Source organism: Camelina sativa, chromosome 4 (genome assembly GCF_030686135.1).
Source record: "Camelina sativa cultivar CO46 ecotype springtype chromosome 4, ASM3068613v1".
In the NCBI taxonomy this organism is placed as follows: domain Eukaryota; kingdom Viridiplantae; phylum Streptophyta; class Magnoliopsida; order Brassicales; family Brassicaceae; genus Camelina; species Camelina sativa.
In genome coordinates this window covers 1,702,125-1,720,810 of record NC_141883.1, presented here as the reverse complement: position 1 = coordinate 1,720,810, position 18,686 = coordinate 1,702,125, and the positions used below count along the sequence as shown (strand labels likewise).

Genomic DNA, 18,686 nt, shown 5'->3' with positions numbered 1-18,686 from the left:
CAGGAGGGAATTCACTTATATAAACTATGAAAGACAAAATCTTTTACAAAAAAGAAAAAAAAAAGAACTGAGAGTTTAGATAAATTGCAACTAAAATTTAATTACTTCAAATGGGGTTTTGATGACGACATGCATACCTGAAAGATATAGCATGTACTTTGATGAATTAAAAAACCTTTATAAAATTTTCCCTTAGAAACTCGCATGATGGATTCCATAAGGTGGTGAAGTACTTGCCGGACCACCACCGGTATTCACATTCATGCTGCTTCTATCGGCGGAATCCGACGACGAGCCAACTCTTTCTCTACTATTTCCATGTTGTTGTTGTTGCTGCTGTTGTTGTTGTTGTTGTTGCTGCTGCTGTTGAAACCCTCCGCTTCCACTCATGCTTCTTACGATCTGTCCAACTCCAAGAAAGTCTCTAGTCATGCTCTGTTTATCAGTGCTTAACCCTTTGTTTCCTCCTCCGTATGAACCAAAAGGAGAGTCTACTCCGTTAACGCTTCCTGTCGCGCCGGGGTTAGAGAAAGAGTTCATCAAATCCTGAAGATTACTCTCGTTTTCTCCATACATGCCACTCCCAAAGCTTCTTAGGATCGATGAGGCATTGTTATTGTTGTTGTTGTTGTTGCTTCCGTTGTTGTTGTTGTTGCTTGAGGTTGAACCCATTTGAGCAGCTTTCTGAAGAAGGGCAGTTGCTGACATGTGAGGTGTTGAATTTGGATTTTGCATTGATGAACTAAAGAGTGAAGGGACTGATCCTGAGCTGATTCTATCCGCAGAACTCATCAGATTGTTAGGGAAGAGACCAGTGCTTCCTTCTCCTCCTCCTCCAACTGCATTTTCTCCATCATAATGGTTTGACATCATAAGATTACCCGAAGAAACAGCAGCAGCGGCGGGAGCATTAGGGTTGCTTGTTGCAGAAGTAACTCCGTTGTTTCCAGAGAGGAAGCTGAGATTGAAGAGATTGGAGGAAGCAGGGTTATGGTTATCATGTGAGAACTGCATCAGATTCTGTTGAAAACTCATCGGTGATGGCTTGATGTTATTGTTCGCAGCCAAGAACCCTTGTTGGTGATGATGATGATGGTGGTCTTGTTGATCATGAAAGCTAGGGTTTTGCTCTTGCATGAAGTAGCCTGAAGCATTTGCAGCAATGAGATCAGAGGAAGAGCGTGATGCGGCTCCTCCTCCGCCGCTTCCAAGACGGAGAACGTCGCCGGACTGGTGATCAAGATTCTGTGGGGCCCCCATGTGAGACAGACCAAGGATCATGCTTGACGTGTTGTTGTTGGAGTTGTTGGTGTTTTGTCCGTACGGGAAGTGATGACTTGGCAAAGAAGTCAAAGAAGTTGGGTGTCTCGCACTCTCTTGAGCCAACGCGTCACAGAAAGCTCTATGCGTGATGAAACTGTCTCGCCTGTGACACAAAATTAAAATTAAAAAAAAAAAAAAATCACAATGGAATCTATTGGATCGTCAGATATATCTCTATTCTCTACATATTAAATGATGAAATAAAAGACATATTTTGGGAAAAGTGAAAAAAAAAATACTTGTAAGCAGAGAGAGAGACTCATCATGTCACGTAGCTACAAATAGATTCGCGTGTAATTATGGGATCTTGAAAAGTAGATAGATAGCTAAAAAGTCACTCTACTACTCTATTATACACCCTATTATTTTCCACCTATGTAAACTCTCTTAACAGCTTACACATTCACATGTATGATATGCATATAATGAATTTGCACGCATATACACAAATAGGAGTACAATGTTGTGTCACATTTCAACTTGATGATGTATTTGTCTATATGACAACAATGGGTACGACCAAATCTATAGTTCTATCAATTATTTGCAATAATTAATAAACATAAACATTATTAATAAACTCCGCAAAACTATTATACATATAAGATACTCTTTTCATTTCGAACTAGTACAATTTATGTATGTTTGTACCTGATGTATCTATAATAAAAAAAGGGTATTCAACTAATTTCAAAGGTAGGTGGGAAAAGTTAAGTTTTCACACTAATGTATAGAGAATGATTGTCAAATGAATATCTGACTTTGTCTAATTCAAGATCCTGTAATGTAAGTTCAATAAATGCAAGTTGAGCATGTATTCAATGAACTACTTGTATTATTATATAAATGCTGAAAGAACTACTAATATATGTATCTACGCCACCATATTTTTATTTCCTCATTCCATTTATAGAACGCCCTCTAAATGCACGCACACACACAAACACAGCAATGCCAGCCAAGACTGAAAAAACAAACTCTATTCGAAATAATTATTTAGTACATTAGTTATCACTGCTATGCAAATTTATGCAAAATGTGTAGAGTAGTGAACCAAAATAATATGTGGTGTGTAAGGCTATGGCGCAGAGTACAAACGAATCATATGAAATAATTATATGTTTTCGTAAAATTTTGCACATAAGAGAACAAACACTGTAACAACAACCTCTCTAGATATTATATAGTTTAGCAGCACGTGAATTGCCCATATAGTATAAGTATAATTTCATATCTAAGTAAAAAAAAAAATAATATAAATTTATTTTTATGACATAAAATAGGGCGGTGTTTCCAAGGCAAAAGAATATTAAAAAAAAAACTGAAATCAAAATTGGTCCTCTTTGGTTTTGAGTTTCTGCTAGAAAGCATCTATTTGAAATATGGCAGTTTCAGTGTCATATATAGATATGGCTATATACACATACACATTCACATTCACGTGTGTTCGTGTATCATTTTTTTTTTAAATAAATTATTTTTGAATATAAAGGAAAAATAAAGTTGCATTTACTGCACGAAAGAAAGCGATAAGAGCATCGAAGACTTCGAGGCGAAACAGAAAGTGAACTTAAAAAAACCCTAATCCATGAAGAATGACTCACGGACACATATTCACACACATATCACTCGAAAAGATTAAATTATAATTTAAAGAGTTTTAAAGATTTGGAATACTTACCGAGAGAAGAGTGTACCACAGTCACAACGATACTCTTTGGTACCACAAGTCTTGGAGTGAGCTTTCCAATCAGACTGAACAGCGTAACGCTTAGAGCATTTATCGCATTTCCACTTCTTTTCACCGTGTTTACGGTAGTAATGTTTCTTGATTCCGGTGAGGTCTCCGAGAGCACGTGACGGGTCATGGTGAACGCACGAGGGCTCCGGACAAAGATACACTTTCCTCTTCACTTCTTTGGTCGATTTCTGTTTGAGTTTCCATGGAAGATTGTGTCCTCTTCTGTGAAGTTGTAGATTCTGTTCTCTTTGAAAACCTTTGTTGCATACTTCACATATGAATCTGTTTGTAGCCATTAGTGTCTTTGGAGATAAAGCTATCACTTCCGCATCGGAATCTAATCAAGAGAAAAATTATTGATTAAATTTTATATTGCATGGAAGTTAAATTGATTGAAATCTGAAATTTAAAAAATCAAGTACTAGGGTTTGCTAATTTGCGTACTTCAAGATTTGAAAAATTGGAAAAAGGGAGAATAAAAAAAAAGGACATGAAAAAGGGATTTCTCTTTTGCACCAATCAATAAGCTTTTTTAAAAAAATGATCATATGATTTTATAAAATCAAGATTAAAAGATGGCAATTAAGAGGTGATTAACTTACTTGGAGTTCTTGGTTGGTTTCTCTTCTTTTTCTGCGGTGGAGCTTCAAGCGGTGGCTGTGGTGGCTGGTGGTGAGGAGGAGGAGGAGGTGGAGCTGCGGCGGAGGAATTAGGAGGAAGAAGGTGAGATTGATCATCTTGTCGGACTCCAAAGAAGGAAGCAGCGGAGGATGAAGAAGCAGCCATGGATTCTTCTGTGTTCTATGTGATGGTGAGAGAGAAAGAAGAAAAAAAAAGAGAAATAAAATGAAATTAGAGAGATGAAACTCTTTAACATTAAATTCTTTTTTGACTTCCACTGATATCTTATCTCAATAAAGCCCTAAAAATGGGATATTCCAGATTTTTAATTAATTTTTTATACTTTTATAAAAATGAAAAAACATTGAAATTCTTGTGAGGTAATAGAAGAGAGAAGTTGAAAGTGACAGGTGAAAAAGATTGCTAGGCTAGTAAGTAAAAAAAAAAGTAACTCATCTACCCAATTTTATAGCCTAGAATGTTAAAAGTTCATATTCAGTTTTTAAAAAATAACCACACTGAATTTAAATCTACCTTGATTAGTTTGGTATAGTTATAATTTAATATGTGATACATAGGATACTAAAAAACTCTATTTCGTGTATTTATTATATGAAATATTTTGGTTTGTTACGCATTTGAATAAATTATTATATACAATTTGGGTGTTGCCTGTAGACACTAACACATATACAGAGCAATTAATTATTTCTATATCATATATTTTCTAAATATGTTTATTAGTCTTTAGAGAAAGAAAAAAAAAATGAGAGCTACAGAGGTCGGTGGACCCAATCCATTTGCCACAAAACGACAGTGGATGGTGCGTGAGACAACCCTCAACAGCTCCTCTCTCTCGCTAACATATGCGAATAATATATTTCCAAGTTTTCTTTGGATCTAAAAGGTTTTAGGAAACGATTACCATAGTGTAATATGACATTAAAATGATGTAGAATAAGATTTTTGATATAACATAAAATTTGTATACGATAATTGCTCTCATAAGAAAAGTTTAGCATCGCGATGTCACCTATATAAATATAATTTGGCTTTATATGTATATCTTAAGGAACTGAAAATGTTCTTTTTGTTAAAGAGATATGTGAAATGTTGGAATTGGTGCCTACATGAGAGTTAACTAATTTAAAACGTTCGACCATATGATATGTCATAAGACAAATATCCAAATATTGTAAGGAATAAAAATCTATTTGAGTTTCAAATAAATTAGGGGTAATAAAACTAAGTGACTATACTAGAAAAAATTTACTAACTTCTAAAAAGGTCTGCCTTATGTTTCCAGAAAATAAAATAAAAGCACAGAAATATAAATTTTAAATTATAAAACTAACACTGATGTGATTTTTTGATTCGATAATTATCTCATGAATTTTTCTTTTGAAAATGTATGTTATATATATATATATATATTTGTATGTATATATGGAGACATATTTCCTGAATTGTCAAAAGATAATCCACAAAGCATCAAATGTTTTTCTTAAATTGTTAACAAAATACAATTATTTGTCACAATCGTCATCATCATCTCATATGGGTCTCTTTTTTTTTGGTTTTATAAAGTTCCTATCATATCATACATAAAATATGAATATATGTGTATGTATGTCTCATGTCTGTCTGTGTGTCATGGAAGATTGAATGTGGAAAGTAATAATATTCCAAAGATAAAAGAAGACAAAAAGAAGAATGATTGTATATATTTTTCATGTATGTGGTAAAGTAAAAACCAAAAAGGATACTCCAATTTTTTTAACTATATTTCGTCGTCGCTTCCCATATTCAAGCAATTAGTTATAAATAAAATAAAATAAATCTATTATAATTCCCCAAAATGATAGATCCCTCCATCTTTTATTCATTCAACTGAAGTATCAAAAACAACTAGTTTATATATCTATGTATTCAGTCATGATCTCCAATGAACGAGATCAATAAAATCAACCCATTTCTGTATGGGTCTTTGTTAACGTGAGCATGAGTTATATATTAAACTTGTTTAGTAAATCACCAAAATATAATACAAGACAAATACGATGTGATTGTTTTTATATGCATATTATTAGTTTTGTTGTGCTAAGAATTTTGAGGAAAAGGAATATAATTGCCATTCCCAATAACAATGACACTTGAACCATATCCTTTCCTCTCACATACAATTCGAATAGAAATTTCTATCAAATCAACAGTAAGTAACACTGTAATAGTATATAAATAATTAAATATAGATATATAACCAGAGCTATATATATTTTAAGATAGGAAAAACTTCACCTCTTTTAGCTCGTCGAGTTTGAGGTCAATTTTTGAAGTGTTCCTTTCAGTTTCTTCTTTCTCAATATGCAATAGAGGGCCATCTATATACATAAAAATATATAAAAACACATAGTAATGTATACATAAATGGGTTAAGTGTAAATTCAAGGAGAGTTAATGCAGTTTGCAAAATCATTAACTACTTTAATTAATGTCTTTCAAAAGTTTTCAAATTATTGACTAAATTGCAGGTGAGACTAAAGTTGATAGAGTTATTTTTAAAATTACTTAAAAAAAACTAAGTATTCGTTATTTCACTATTTACCATTGTAACCTCACCTGTGAGGACAAAAAAAAATGAAATAATCACAAAATAAGTCCTTTAATTTTGATACAATCAATTATTTTAAATTTTAAATATAACTCTTAATTTTGTATTTCGATGAGAAAAAAAAAACTTTTAATTTTGTCTTCTTAACAAAATCACCCTCTCATGTATCAAGTCGTCTAACGACTAGATAATCATATAGCCATAAGTTATCAAAATTTCTGTTTACCACTTAAAACAATAATTTAAATATAATTTTACAATTGTGTTGATGTTAATTACATTACATATATATACAAAATGTTAATAGGGTTTAAATAAAAAAATAAAGGATTGTAAAATGACTCAAATTAAAGCAAAGGACATTATGATACATTTTTAAAAAAATTCTATGGACATTTTTGTCAGTTTTAAGTTATTTTTTGGATTTTTTATGTGTAATGACTTTTGAAAGTTTTTATTGACTATTAAGTAAAATACTTTTCCGCATGTATTTCATAGCAAGACCAGAAATCTTTCACAGCTATCTTATATACAACTAGATAAGGCCCGCGTTATTATACGGGTAAAAATTAAAAAAGAAATATTGAGAATAATTAAGTAGTAATATACATGTTTTTAGATTTTATCTTGTAACATTTTAATATTGAATATGAACCTTTCATATTTCATTTTAATACTCCCTCAGTTCCATTATATAAGAGTTTTAATACTTTTTTTGTTCTATTTTATAATAATTTCTCAAATTTCTATGTATAATTTTTATTAATATAACAATTTATGACTATTTAAACTATGCAGTATATTTTTCTATTGGTTGAAGTTTGATAAATGACATAATATTTATTGTTTATTAATCTTTGTATTTTTACCCAAAAACTCTTATAGGACAGGGAGTGCCATTTAAATATCTATATCATCATAATTAACCATATTTTAAGTTTAATTATACATTTCATCTTATACATACAACTAAATATTTTATATCAAACAGAATTAATACATCATATCAAACCTATACCTTAGTAAGAATTGAAAATACAAATAAAAATTTAAAAAATATAATTCGCACAAAAACTGAATCAACATTATTTAAGACTTATTTGTTATGTTGTTATCTCATAAGTACTAATTTTACCTCATGTCATAATCAATTTTAAATGAGTAAAATTTATAAAATAAAAACATATATAAAGACATAGAGACATTCTCATCAAATAACTGAAGATTCATTTCTATAAATTATAATCTATTTCGAATTATCTTATGTTTTAACATATGCATTACAAAAATACATGTGTTGAGATTATAAAATCAAACATAAAAAGTATTACTAATATTCTTAAATGTTTTTTTAAATGATACATATTAATATTTGAAAATTGTTAAAACTGGAATAAATTCCATCGTTAGACATTCAGTTTAGTAATCACATTTAACTATCTATTTCATCGTAAAACCATAATTCACTTCTTCATGGATTAGAGTTAAAATTTTAATAAAAAAAAATAACATGAGCATCATATGAGATTATATGTATATTGGTTAGTATTTAACTTTAATGATAAAAAAAATCAGTAAAAAAATCAGTTAACATCCATAAAAAATTTGGAAATCCAAAAATATCCTAAATATTATTCTTTTATATGTCATAATTTCATAAGTAATACTTTTGTCAATTTTCATCAATTAACCAAAAATTCATTCCTAAACTCAGTTTTTTTTCAGGCTTCTCATATTACTACATGCAGTAAAATCTTTAAAATAAAATATGTAAAACTATACTAATACACATCATGTATTGAAATTTTTTTTTTAAGTTCATTACTTTTTCAAGGTTTTGTGTGCTTACTTACAATAAAAATTTATATTACAATGGTTAATACAATTTATATCTGACTTAAATTATGTTAAATAACTTATGGTATTCTTTCTAACTTTGTTATTCATTATTTATTGATTAATATACATGCTTTATTAATTTCGTTTTTGCTTACACATGTCAAATTTTAGTGGGAACACATGTATAAAATAATTAGCATACAATGGAAAATATATTGATTTTGTTAGTTTTCCTTTTTGATTTAGAAAAATATATTTTTAAAATAAAAACATGTAAAATTCTGTAAATATAATTAGCTGTCCTACTACGTTTACAACAAAATAATTTTTTTTGATATGTGTCAACATCTAATTAATATATTTGACACGTGTCACGATCTCGTTAATTAGTAATTTTGACATCAAACTTTATATAATAAGATTAAGACAATATTTTTCCATATGTAAATCATGAAGAGGCTATAAATCTGATATGTATTTTAAATACAATTAAGAAAATTTGTGTCCGCATGTAAGTCATGATGAAACTATAAATCTTTATATATACTAAATACAATTCAGAGAATATTTTTTGTCTTTTAAATCACAGAAAAGTTATAAATCTTATGTTTATATATATACTAAATACAATTAAGATAACATTTGTTGTCGTGTAAAATCATAGAAAAATTATAAATCTTTTTTTTTTGGCTAAACAGAAAAGTTATAAATCTTTGATATATACTTTAAATACAACTAGATTAAAACCGTGCTAGAGCACAGGTTGAAATTCATTTTATTTATATTGTAATTTTTATATAAAATATAATTTATGTGATTGTTTTTAAAAGTTTTTTTGGATAAAACATTATGCAATAAAATCATATGCTAAATATGATGGCTTGAAAAAAGACACTAATTTTTTATGTTTTATATTGTTAATGATTCTAGATAAGTACTGTGCTATAACACTGATATTTTATACCAAATTTTGTATATTTTATATTTTAAAATAAAATTTTAATATATTGTATTAGTTTATGTATGTGAAGTTATTTCAACAATGTATATTCTACACCATGACTTGAATGTAATTATAAGACATAATTTTGTAAATTTAGTTTTTAAAAAGCGAGTTATTATATTATGAGTAATTTAATATATTGTTATACTTTTTGTTTTAATATACTTGGTTTCTTGAAATTCTTTCATATTATAGTGACATATTATTGACATTGCTATAACAAATCAATTTAGAGTATTTATAGTTTCTAACTTTTATATCAAGTTTTAATATTTAAATATATTAGGTGATTATCCGCGCTACGCCGCGGGTTTTCTTTTCTTTTATTTCTGTTCTTTTTATCATTTTAAATATCATGTTTTGATGATTTGATCATTGTAATTTCTAGTTTTCTTATCATTCACTAATGCAATTGAAATCAACGTATGAAAAACTACTCTTTACATTGAAGTATTTTTCTAGCTAGTAACCTTTTCAACAATATCACTCACACAAAAGGTACATCATAAGATTTGTTTATAATCTTGTTTCACTGAAAAAGAGAGAAACTTTGTTAGATCTTATAGAGACAGAAACCTTTAATAATACAAAACTTACTAACAAAGGAATTTGCCATACAATTAGCTTACTTAGCAATGTTGATTTTATTTGAATTTTTTTAAATGTCTGCATCAATCTTGAGTGAGTGATCTTCTCCTTTAGAGCCCAACCCTTCCTCTTCATCACAACATCTTTATATAAAATGAAAAAGTTCAACTTTAGTTAATAATGATTTTTACAATTAAATATAGAACAATGATAAATGAATCATTAACTTTTGGAGTGGAATATGAAAATAGGCTATATGTTTTAAAGTTAACTTTAATTATGGACATGTGGCAGATGCTGGAATAATGATGTGGCACTCATATGGAGAGAGTTAGCCGACTTTCATATATATGATTAGCTTACTTAGCAATGTTGATTTTTTTTTTTTTTTTTTTAATGTCTGCATCAATCTTGAGTGAGTGATCCTCTCCTTTAGAGCCCAACCCTTCCTCTTCATCACAATATCTCTATATAAGATGGAAAAGTTCAACTTTAGTTAATAATAATTTTTACAATTAAATATATAACAATGATGAATGAATCATTAACTTTTGGAGTGGAATATAAAAAGAGACTATATGGTTTAAAGTTAACATTAATTATGGACATGAGGCAGATGCTGGAATGATGATGTGGCACTTAATTAAAAATGATTTTTACAATTAAATATTGAACAATGATGAAGGAATCATTAACTTTTGGAGTGGAATATGAAAAGAGGCTATATGTTATAAAGTAAACATTAATTATGGACATGTGGCAGATGCTGGAATAATGATGTGGTACTCATATGGAGAGAGTTAGCCAACTTTCATATATATGATTTCAAAATAAATTATTTAAATTTATTATATTATACTATAAAATTATAAAATTCAAGAAAATATGAAACTAAATTTAAATATTCAAATTTTGACCTGTTACTCAGTTAAATTTTTAATTCAATAGATATTATTTTTGAAGAATAATATTACTAAAGCTTGAATATTTTATAGATTTAACAATTTATATTTGTTTTCAAAAATTCAACTTATGGTATATCCGGAAATAAAACTATTTTTAATTATAATAAGTAATATTATAATTTATTTTTTTCACAAAATAGACTCTTATATAAAAATGAGAGGTGAAGTATAATGATAATTAACAAATTAATATGTTAAATTAGATATCAAAAGATTTTAATATGAATTAATAATTTAATAAAAAAATTAATATGGTAAGTTAGATGATATCAACTAATTATTTAGAATATTCTCTTTAAAATTTTCGGAAATAAATTAAAGTTGCACCTATTATTTAACTTGTAACCAATTAATCTATAACCTATTTGTAACCAACTTATTAAAATTATATAGTTTACAAAACAATATTGTGTACTTCCGTTTTATTATAAAAGGGGATTAAGAGTATTTGTGTCCGCGTGTTAATCATGACATCAAAATCATAAATGTTCAAATACATCTTCAATACAATTAAAAAAAAATTAAAAAAAAATCTGCGTGTAAGTAATAGAGCATATGTTTCGGCATGTAAGTCATGGTGAAGCCTAAATTTTCATATCTATCATGAATACAATAATAATTTGTTTGTCCGTGTGTAAACCATGAGGAGGCTATCGATGCTTCATACTAATTATCTTCAACACATTAATTTCACGAACGTTACAATAACAGTTTGAGATTTTAGCACCATATTTTGACTTTTATGCTAAATATATATGTGTTGAAATCCTAATATGTATTTGAACCGATTAGAACTTGCCGACTTCGATTACGTGAAAGAAAAAAGAACAGAATGTGAAAGCAAGAAAGAACAACATAAGAACACCGAGATTTTACGAGTTCAGGTTCCGATGTGGAACCCTACATCTCGCAGGAGATTGATTCCTGAATCCACTATATCTTAGCTCAAACTTGAGCTCATACAAGTGACTGTTACAATCTCTCACCGGATTACAATCACTGTCAAGCTTTCTCACTCACCAACCCCAATCAACCTCTCTCTCGCTCTAACTCTCTCTTGTCGTCACAGCGATACTTCTCTTCTTCTGTTCTAATGAACTCTTGACCATCATAACAAGAGAGTAACGAGGAAGAAGAAGATACAGAGCTCAATAGCTGAAGACTCTTTTACCCCTTAAGTTGTGACTACTTACCAATGTCCATGACATGTGCTTCTCACGTGCTAATGAAGAGAGAGAGCTTGTGTAGAACCTTCTACTTCGTTTAGAGTCTTTCTCATACTCTGCATTTGGGTCACTTATTCACAATTCTCCATCTTGACCCTAATGCTTCGATCTAGCTTGTACTTGGACTCCACCTCCAGGCCTGATCAAACTCGATCAGCTTCTTATCTTCTGAGTAAACTCACCCAGCCTTATGTCTCCTGAGTAAACCCACCCAGCTTCATGTCTTCTGAATAAACCCTCAGCTTGCTTGGGAGTCTGCTCGAATTTTTACAGCTCCACTTCAGTGCTTCCTTGAAAACTTGTTTCCTCAAAGCATCTTGATCAATATGTCTTGTTTCTACTTGAAGACTTCCTTGCAGCTGCCCCTTAGAACCTTTAAAACTCAGCTCCCAACTTGACAACTCCAATCTTCACACTTAAACCAACCATTAGTGAACCAAATAATTGATGATCCCTAGCTGTGATGTGAATCACACCGCCATTCCCGAACCATCAACACTTCAGTATCACAACTTGAATTGTCAAAACAGCTTCAACACAGCCTTGTGGCAACAAACAATTCTCCTTTGATCATCATTTTTCCTTTACACCTAAATACTCTTAACCTCTGCAAATTGATTCCCTTGCTATAGCCTTTTTTTTTTTATTCACTTCATGTGCACTGAACTTTGAATCAAATTCTTCCTTGAATCATATGCAAAAACTTGTATCCCTTGTGCTTTATTCTGAAAAAGTCTTTTAATTCACCCTGCAAAACACTCTAAACCAAAAAACCACATTAGTAATAAAAGTATTTTATTAAGAATGTACTTACAGTGACTTCTTTCACTTCCACAGTATCTTAGAATGCCTAAGACTCCTCATTACAGCCTTTAAAACTTCACTCTAGAACTCTTGAAGTAATTTCTTTGCTGCAAAAAATAACTCTGCAAAACGTCTCCATGTTTGCAGTCTTCACCCAAATTGACACTTGCATCTTAATACACCAAAGAACAATCTGAATTTTTTGTTTCCTTTATCTTTATCCTCAGGAGCTTCTTCCCCTTGTACCTTCTTTTTACTTCTTATGAAGCAAATAGGTGAGCCTGAACTTAACTAGTTCATCTTTCTCAATGCAGTTACACTCTGCATTTAATCCTTTCTTGGATCTTTACTCAGTTGCTAGTACCAGCTCTTATGAAGAACCTTGTTACTTGAAGTGAATGAACCAGAGACAAATTATTTGCAAAACTTTGCACTTGTCTTTGTAACATCAGCGAACCGGAATCCCGGTTTAGGAGATGCATCGGTTGATGCAAGGTCGGTTTTCACGAACGAGTTTAAGTTAAAACATTGCATTTTTGGGTTAGGGAAGCCCTGAAATCACTTATAAAAGCAGAAACTCGAGGGTTTGGCCGAGTTTGGCCGAGTTTGGCCGTTTCTGGAGAAAAAGAAAGAGAGAAGGAAGTTCTTGAGCGTTCTTGTTGTTTTGTGGCTGTTCCTGTAGAGATCTGTAGCTGGGATCGTTGTAGGAGCTTGCTAGGAGTGTAGATCTGCGTGTTTGAGGGTCATAATCTTCTTGGCAAAGGTGAGTGCATGACCATGGCTTATCTAAGCTTGAGATTTCTCTGATTTGCTTGTTTTATGTGATATTTGGCTTGTTAGAATGTTGTTGAGTCGCAAGAGGCTTTGGGAAGCTTCTTTGTGGCATTGGATTGTGTTTTTGGTGGTTTGGGGACGGAGATCCGGCGAGGATTTTTGGAGAAAGATGATGCTCGGCATGTGCGTCGATCGATTCACTTTGTGTGTCGGTCGATGCAATGCGAGGACGACGCGATTTAACCTAGTCGCATCGGTCGATGCCATGTGGAGGCGTCGGTCGATGCAATTAGGGATTTCATGAAATGTCGATGCAGCGTTGGTGTCGGTTGATGCAGCGTTGGTGTCGGTCGATGCAGGTGAACCTTGTATCGGTCAATGCAAGCATGTGTCGGTCGATGCGACCCCAATTGGTGTCAGTCAATGCATGGGTGGGTGTCGGTCGATGCAGTTGTCATGGTTTGTTGTTTGCTTGTTGATTGTTGTTTGATAGTTAGAGATATCTTGATTGCTTGTGTATATAGCCCAGTAGATGAGAGGATTGTCTCAGTGAGTGTTTATAATATACTCACGCATTTCATATGTGTTCTGGTGCAGGTAAAGGCAAAGTGTGATCGTGGAATCAAGGCGATGAAGAGGAGGATGCTCTAGTGGCTCATTGTTTGGGGTCTGACTTCTGTTAGGTTGTTAGAGTTGGGTCATTAGAACTTTGCTAGGTTGATGGCTTTATGTTTATTGATATATCATGGTTTTTGTGGTTTTTAACCATGATATAAGGAGTCTTTTAGAGTCTTTTAGAGTCTTTTCATTTGTTTCTAGATTGTGTTTGAGTCTTTACAGGTTTTTAGCATGAAAGGAGCAAAATGGAGCAATTTGGATGATTCTGGAGCATTTAACCGAAGGAAATCAACTTGGAGGCGAACAGAGAGGTAGCATCGATCGACACCCAGATTGGGAGCATCGATCGACACCATGGTTCAGCCGATGAAGAATCACAAAATTGGAAGTTTTACAATTCTGCCCCAAAGTCAACCAAAATTGCAACACAAGTCCCTGACGTGTTTTAGGACATATATATATAGTTTTTAGGTTTTTAAAAACCCTTAAGTTGTATTCTATCAAGTTTTATTTTTCCTGCAACCCTGTGAGATTTTGAGAGCTTTGGAGAGATAGAGATCTGCTTTGAGAGAAGAATTTCTTAAACTCCTTCTTACTCTTTTTAATTTCAATTGCTTATTATTCAGAAAACATGTCTTGTTCTTCATTGATTATGTCTGAGTAGTTTGCTTGTTAGGTTTAGGGTTTTTCACAGGGATTTTATGAATTATTAGATCTGTTTATTAAGGATTCTTTATCTTTCTAGATCTTCATCTTAGGTTGTTCTTCATATTAATCTTTGATTGGCCATCTAGAATTAATAATCTAGGAAAATAAATTGATATGAGAATATAATTGATTTTCCTGATAAAACATTTTGATGAGCAAAATTATTTCTTGCAAAGAGATTTGATTTAATAATTTTGTGAACAATCTAAACCTGATTTTATTGCTGATTTTTAACCTAGAATTTTATAAAGAGATTTGGATTTTCTGGTTTTAAATTTAGATATTATTTGCGGTGAGAACTGATTTAATTTACAAAAGTGTTTAGAGTTTTAGATCTGTTCTTAATTGCTTGAATCCTAATTTATTGATTTAATATTTCATAATTTCCTGAGAAATTCCCTAGGTCTAGCTTTTTGATCCATTGAATTTACAACAGCTTTTGTTTAATATTTTGCATTGCTTTTATTTTAATTCAATTTGTTTAGCATAATTATAAAACTCTATAATCCATTGTGTAGTCTTGAGTCCTTGTGGAATTCGATCCCTAAGTATTACAGTGATCTCTTAATTTGAGAGAGTAGCTCTAGGGATTAATTTGAGCATATCATTTATGACTCTGTTGGATTGAATTATTGGTTATTGGTTATTGGTTTTATGTTATCCGATGTTGTGTGATTATGGTTAGGTGGCTAATGGGTATGAGACCACTAGTTTAGAATATTATTATTATTATTATTATTATTATTATTATTATTATTATTATTATTATTATTATTATTATTATTATTATTATTATTATTATTATTATTATTATTATTATTAATTATTTATTATTAAAAAAAACGGGTCAGGTCATTTCAGTTTTAGTATCAGAGCCCTTACGGATCTAGGTTACGGTACTAGGTTTCTGTTGTTGATGTTGGGATTGCATACTTTGATTGATTATGTGAGTTAGTCAATTGTGTGTGGCATGGAGTCCTAGAACATCCTCTTCGAGGCTATAGTGTGATTCCACGATGAGTTTATGTTTTTAAGTTCTGTTGAGACTGCTTGCTTAGCCTTCTGTTCATGGTAGTGCAGATGGTTAAAGGTGGAGCTGTTGCTGGTCGTGGACGCGTACGTGGTCGTGGTAGGGGCAGAGGCCCAACGGTTAGTGATACTATGGACCATAGTGTGTCAGTTGAGGGTGTTGGCGTGTCGCAGGGCTTCCAGGAGGGGTCCACGAGTGTGGTCGGTGGGGGTACCGATAGGACCGTAGGCGCTGAGGGAGTCGGTGTGGGCGGTGTCAGTGCCGGGTTGGCTGGTGATGCTAGGATTCTGGGTGCGGGAGTCCCAGCAGGTGGAGCCCCTGGAGGAGGCGTTGATCTTGTAGGCTTGTTGACACATTTGTTAGAGCGGATATTGGGAGCGGTACCGGCTTAGGCACAGGTAGTACCGCCAGTGGTGACGGGGGTGCAGCAGCCAGTGGCTGCAGATGTAGGAGTTTATTCTCGTTATGTCAGTATGCTGAGGGAGATTAACTACATTGGTAATGAGTGGTTTTTGGGTGGTATTGATCCTACAGTTGCTGATGAGTGGAGGACGAGAGTGAAACGTAACTTCCAGTCTCTCAGATGTCCTGAGGAGTTTTGGGTGGAGATAGGGGTCCACAACCTGATTGGTGATGCTCAGTTGTGGTGAAGATCAGTGGCTGCTAGGAGAGTGTAGAGGGAGATGTCTTGGGTTGACTTCGTCGAGGAGTTCAACCGCAAGTATCTTCCTAGGGAGGCATTAGACCGGTTGGAGGTGCAGTTCCTACAGTTATCTCAGGGGACTCGGTCAGTGAGGGAGCTGGACTTGGAGTTCAGTCGACTTCTGATGTATGGGGGTCAGGTGATGGAGTCTGAGGAGGCTCAGATCAGGAGGACCCTTCGTGAGGATTTGAGGGTTCACTATAGAGGACGGTGCTATGCTACGCGTGCGGAGCTGGTTGAGACGACAACAGAGATTAAGGAGGACATACATGCACAGTTAGTGACGGTTAGTCCAGCAGTTCAGCCTAGGAAGGCTCAGCAACATGAAGGTTCTGGCAAGGGCGGCAAGCCTGCGCAGGGAACCAAGTGGAAGTAGGAGGCTACGCAGAGGCCGAGTGGTGCAGGGTACTTTGGGTGTGGGAGCATGGATCACAAGGTGGCTAGTTATCCCCGGAGGAGTGCTCCGACGGCAGCGGTTTGTGTATGCAATCATTTAAGAGAGCCTGGGCACATATCAGTGGCAGCGGCGCAGCATGTAGTGCAGCTGGGAGTGTAGTAGGTGGCACAGATTGAGCATGCGCCACAGGTGTACACGACTGTGGAGACTGGTGAAACTAGTGCCGGGGCAATCACAGGTATAATTTCTGGTACCCAAACTTTGTGAATTTCAGTAGGTTCGGATTTTATGTTGAGCCAGTGGCATCTTGACAAAGCGCAAGAACAAAGAATGCACCGGTTTTGTTAAAAGACTATGTCACTAACTCCACGATATGTACACCCGATTCACTTCATGTTCCTTCCGGCCCTTCGTCTCAGTCCTCGACATCGGTTCCAGGTACTGTAACAACCCGTCCCGTGGACCCCACTAGCCCCCCGCTAGCTGCCCCAACGGACCGTCCGTGGACCCTGCTAGCCCCCCGCTAGCCGTCCCAACAGACCCCAAGTTGGCCCTGCAGGGCATCGATCCTAATCCATCACCGTGGAATGGAACTATTCATCCAAATCCACAGTAGGTTATTGGTGCGCCAGGCGTTCCTCGAACCCTGGTCCTCACCCTTTAACAACTTTCCCACAGGACAAGTTGCCACCAATTGATCTGCAGGTCCCATACCCACTAGCCACCTAACCACAAACACATTCAACAGCGGAAATAACCAACCAATATTCAATAATACTCCAATAATAAAATATAACCAAATTCCAACATAATCATTATCCAAACAACAGAAATCATAGAACCAGCAACCTAGCAATGTTCTAATGACCCAACTTCTAGCAACCTAGCAATGCCAGACAACATGAAATCCGAGTCCCTAGAACATTCTCCTCTTCATTGCCTGGATTCCACGATCACACTTTGCCTTTACCTGCACCACAAACACATATTGCAATGCATGAGTATTTTATAAACACTCAGTAAGGCAATCTTCCCATCTACTGGGCTATACACACAAGCAATAGAGTATCAATAACCAACACACAACAATCAACAAACGACAATAACAAACCAGGACTTAGCATCGACCGACACCACACATGCATCGACCGATGCCAAATGGGGAAGCATCGATCGACACAGAAGCTGCATCGACCGATGCAAGTGTGACTTGCATCGACCGATACCCAGTCTACATCGACCGACGCATGCTCGACATAACGTGAAAACCCTAGAGTTTCACGCACCGTCCTCGCACTTGCATCGACCGATGCAAGATATGCATCGATCGACGCAACGTCGAGCACCGTGATTTCCCCGAAGCTTCTCGCCGGATCTTCGTTCCTACAACCACAAAACTCGATCCCAAGCCACAAGAAAGCTTCCTAACGTCCATAGCAACATCCTAATACGTCTAACAACACACAACAGGAAGATTAATGAGTTCTCTAGCTTAGATAAGCTATGGTCATGCACTTACCTTTGCCACAGAAGAATCTAAGCCTTAAACAAACAAGAACAAGCCTCTAGGAAGCTCCTACAACGATCCCAGCTACAGATCTCACCAAGAAACGCCTCAAATCTCCAGAAATCACCAAGAACCTTCAAGAACTCTTTCTCTCTTCTCTTTTATCTCAAAAAAACGGCCACACACGTCTAATGAGACAAAAGAAACGACCCTAAGGGTTTTCTTTTC

General features: G+C 33.8%; 1 protein-coding gene across 1 annotated transcript; it reads right to left on the bottom strand.

Moving 5' to 3' along the window:
• Positions 1 to 111: 111 nt before the first annotated feature.
• LOC104779552 (protein indeterminate-domain 5, chloroplastic) lies at positions 112 to 4,122 on the bottom strand. The gene is made up of 3 exons (XM_010503918.3): positions 3,667 to 4,122; positions 3,005 to 3,401; positions 112 to 1,426 (listed from the first exon to the last, which is right to left on the bottom strand). Exons 1-3 carry the CDS (start codon positions 3,848 to 3,850, stop codon positions 193 to 195), a joined length of 1,815 nt encoding a protein of 604 aa, XP_010502220.2. The 5' UTR covers positions 3,851 to 4,122; the 3' UTR covers positions 112 to 192.
• Positions 4,123 to 18,686: the final 14,564 nt, after the last annotated feature.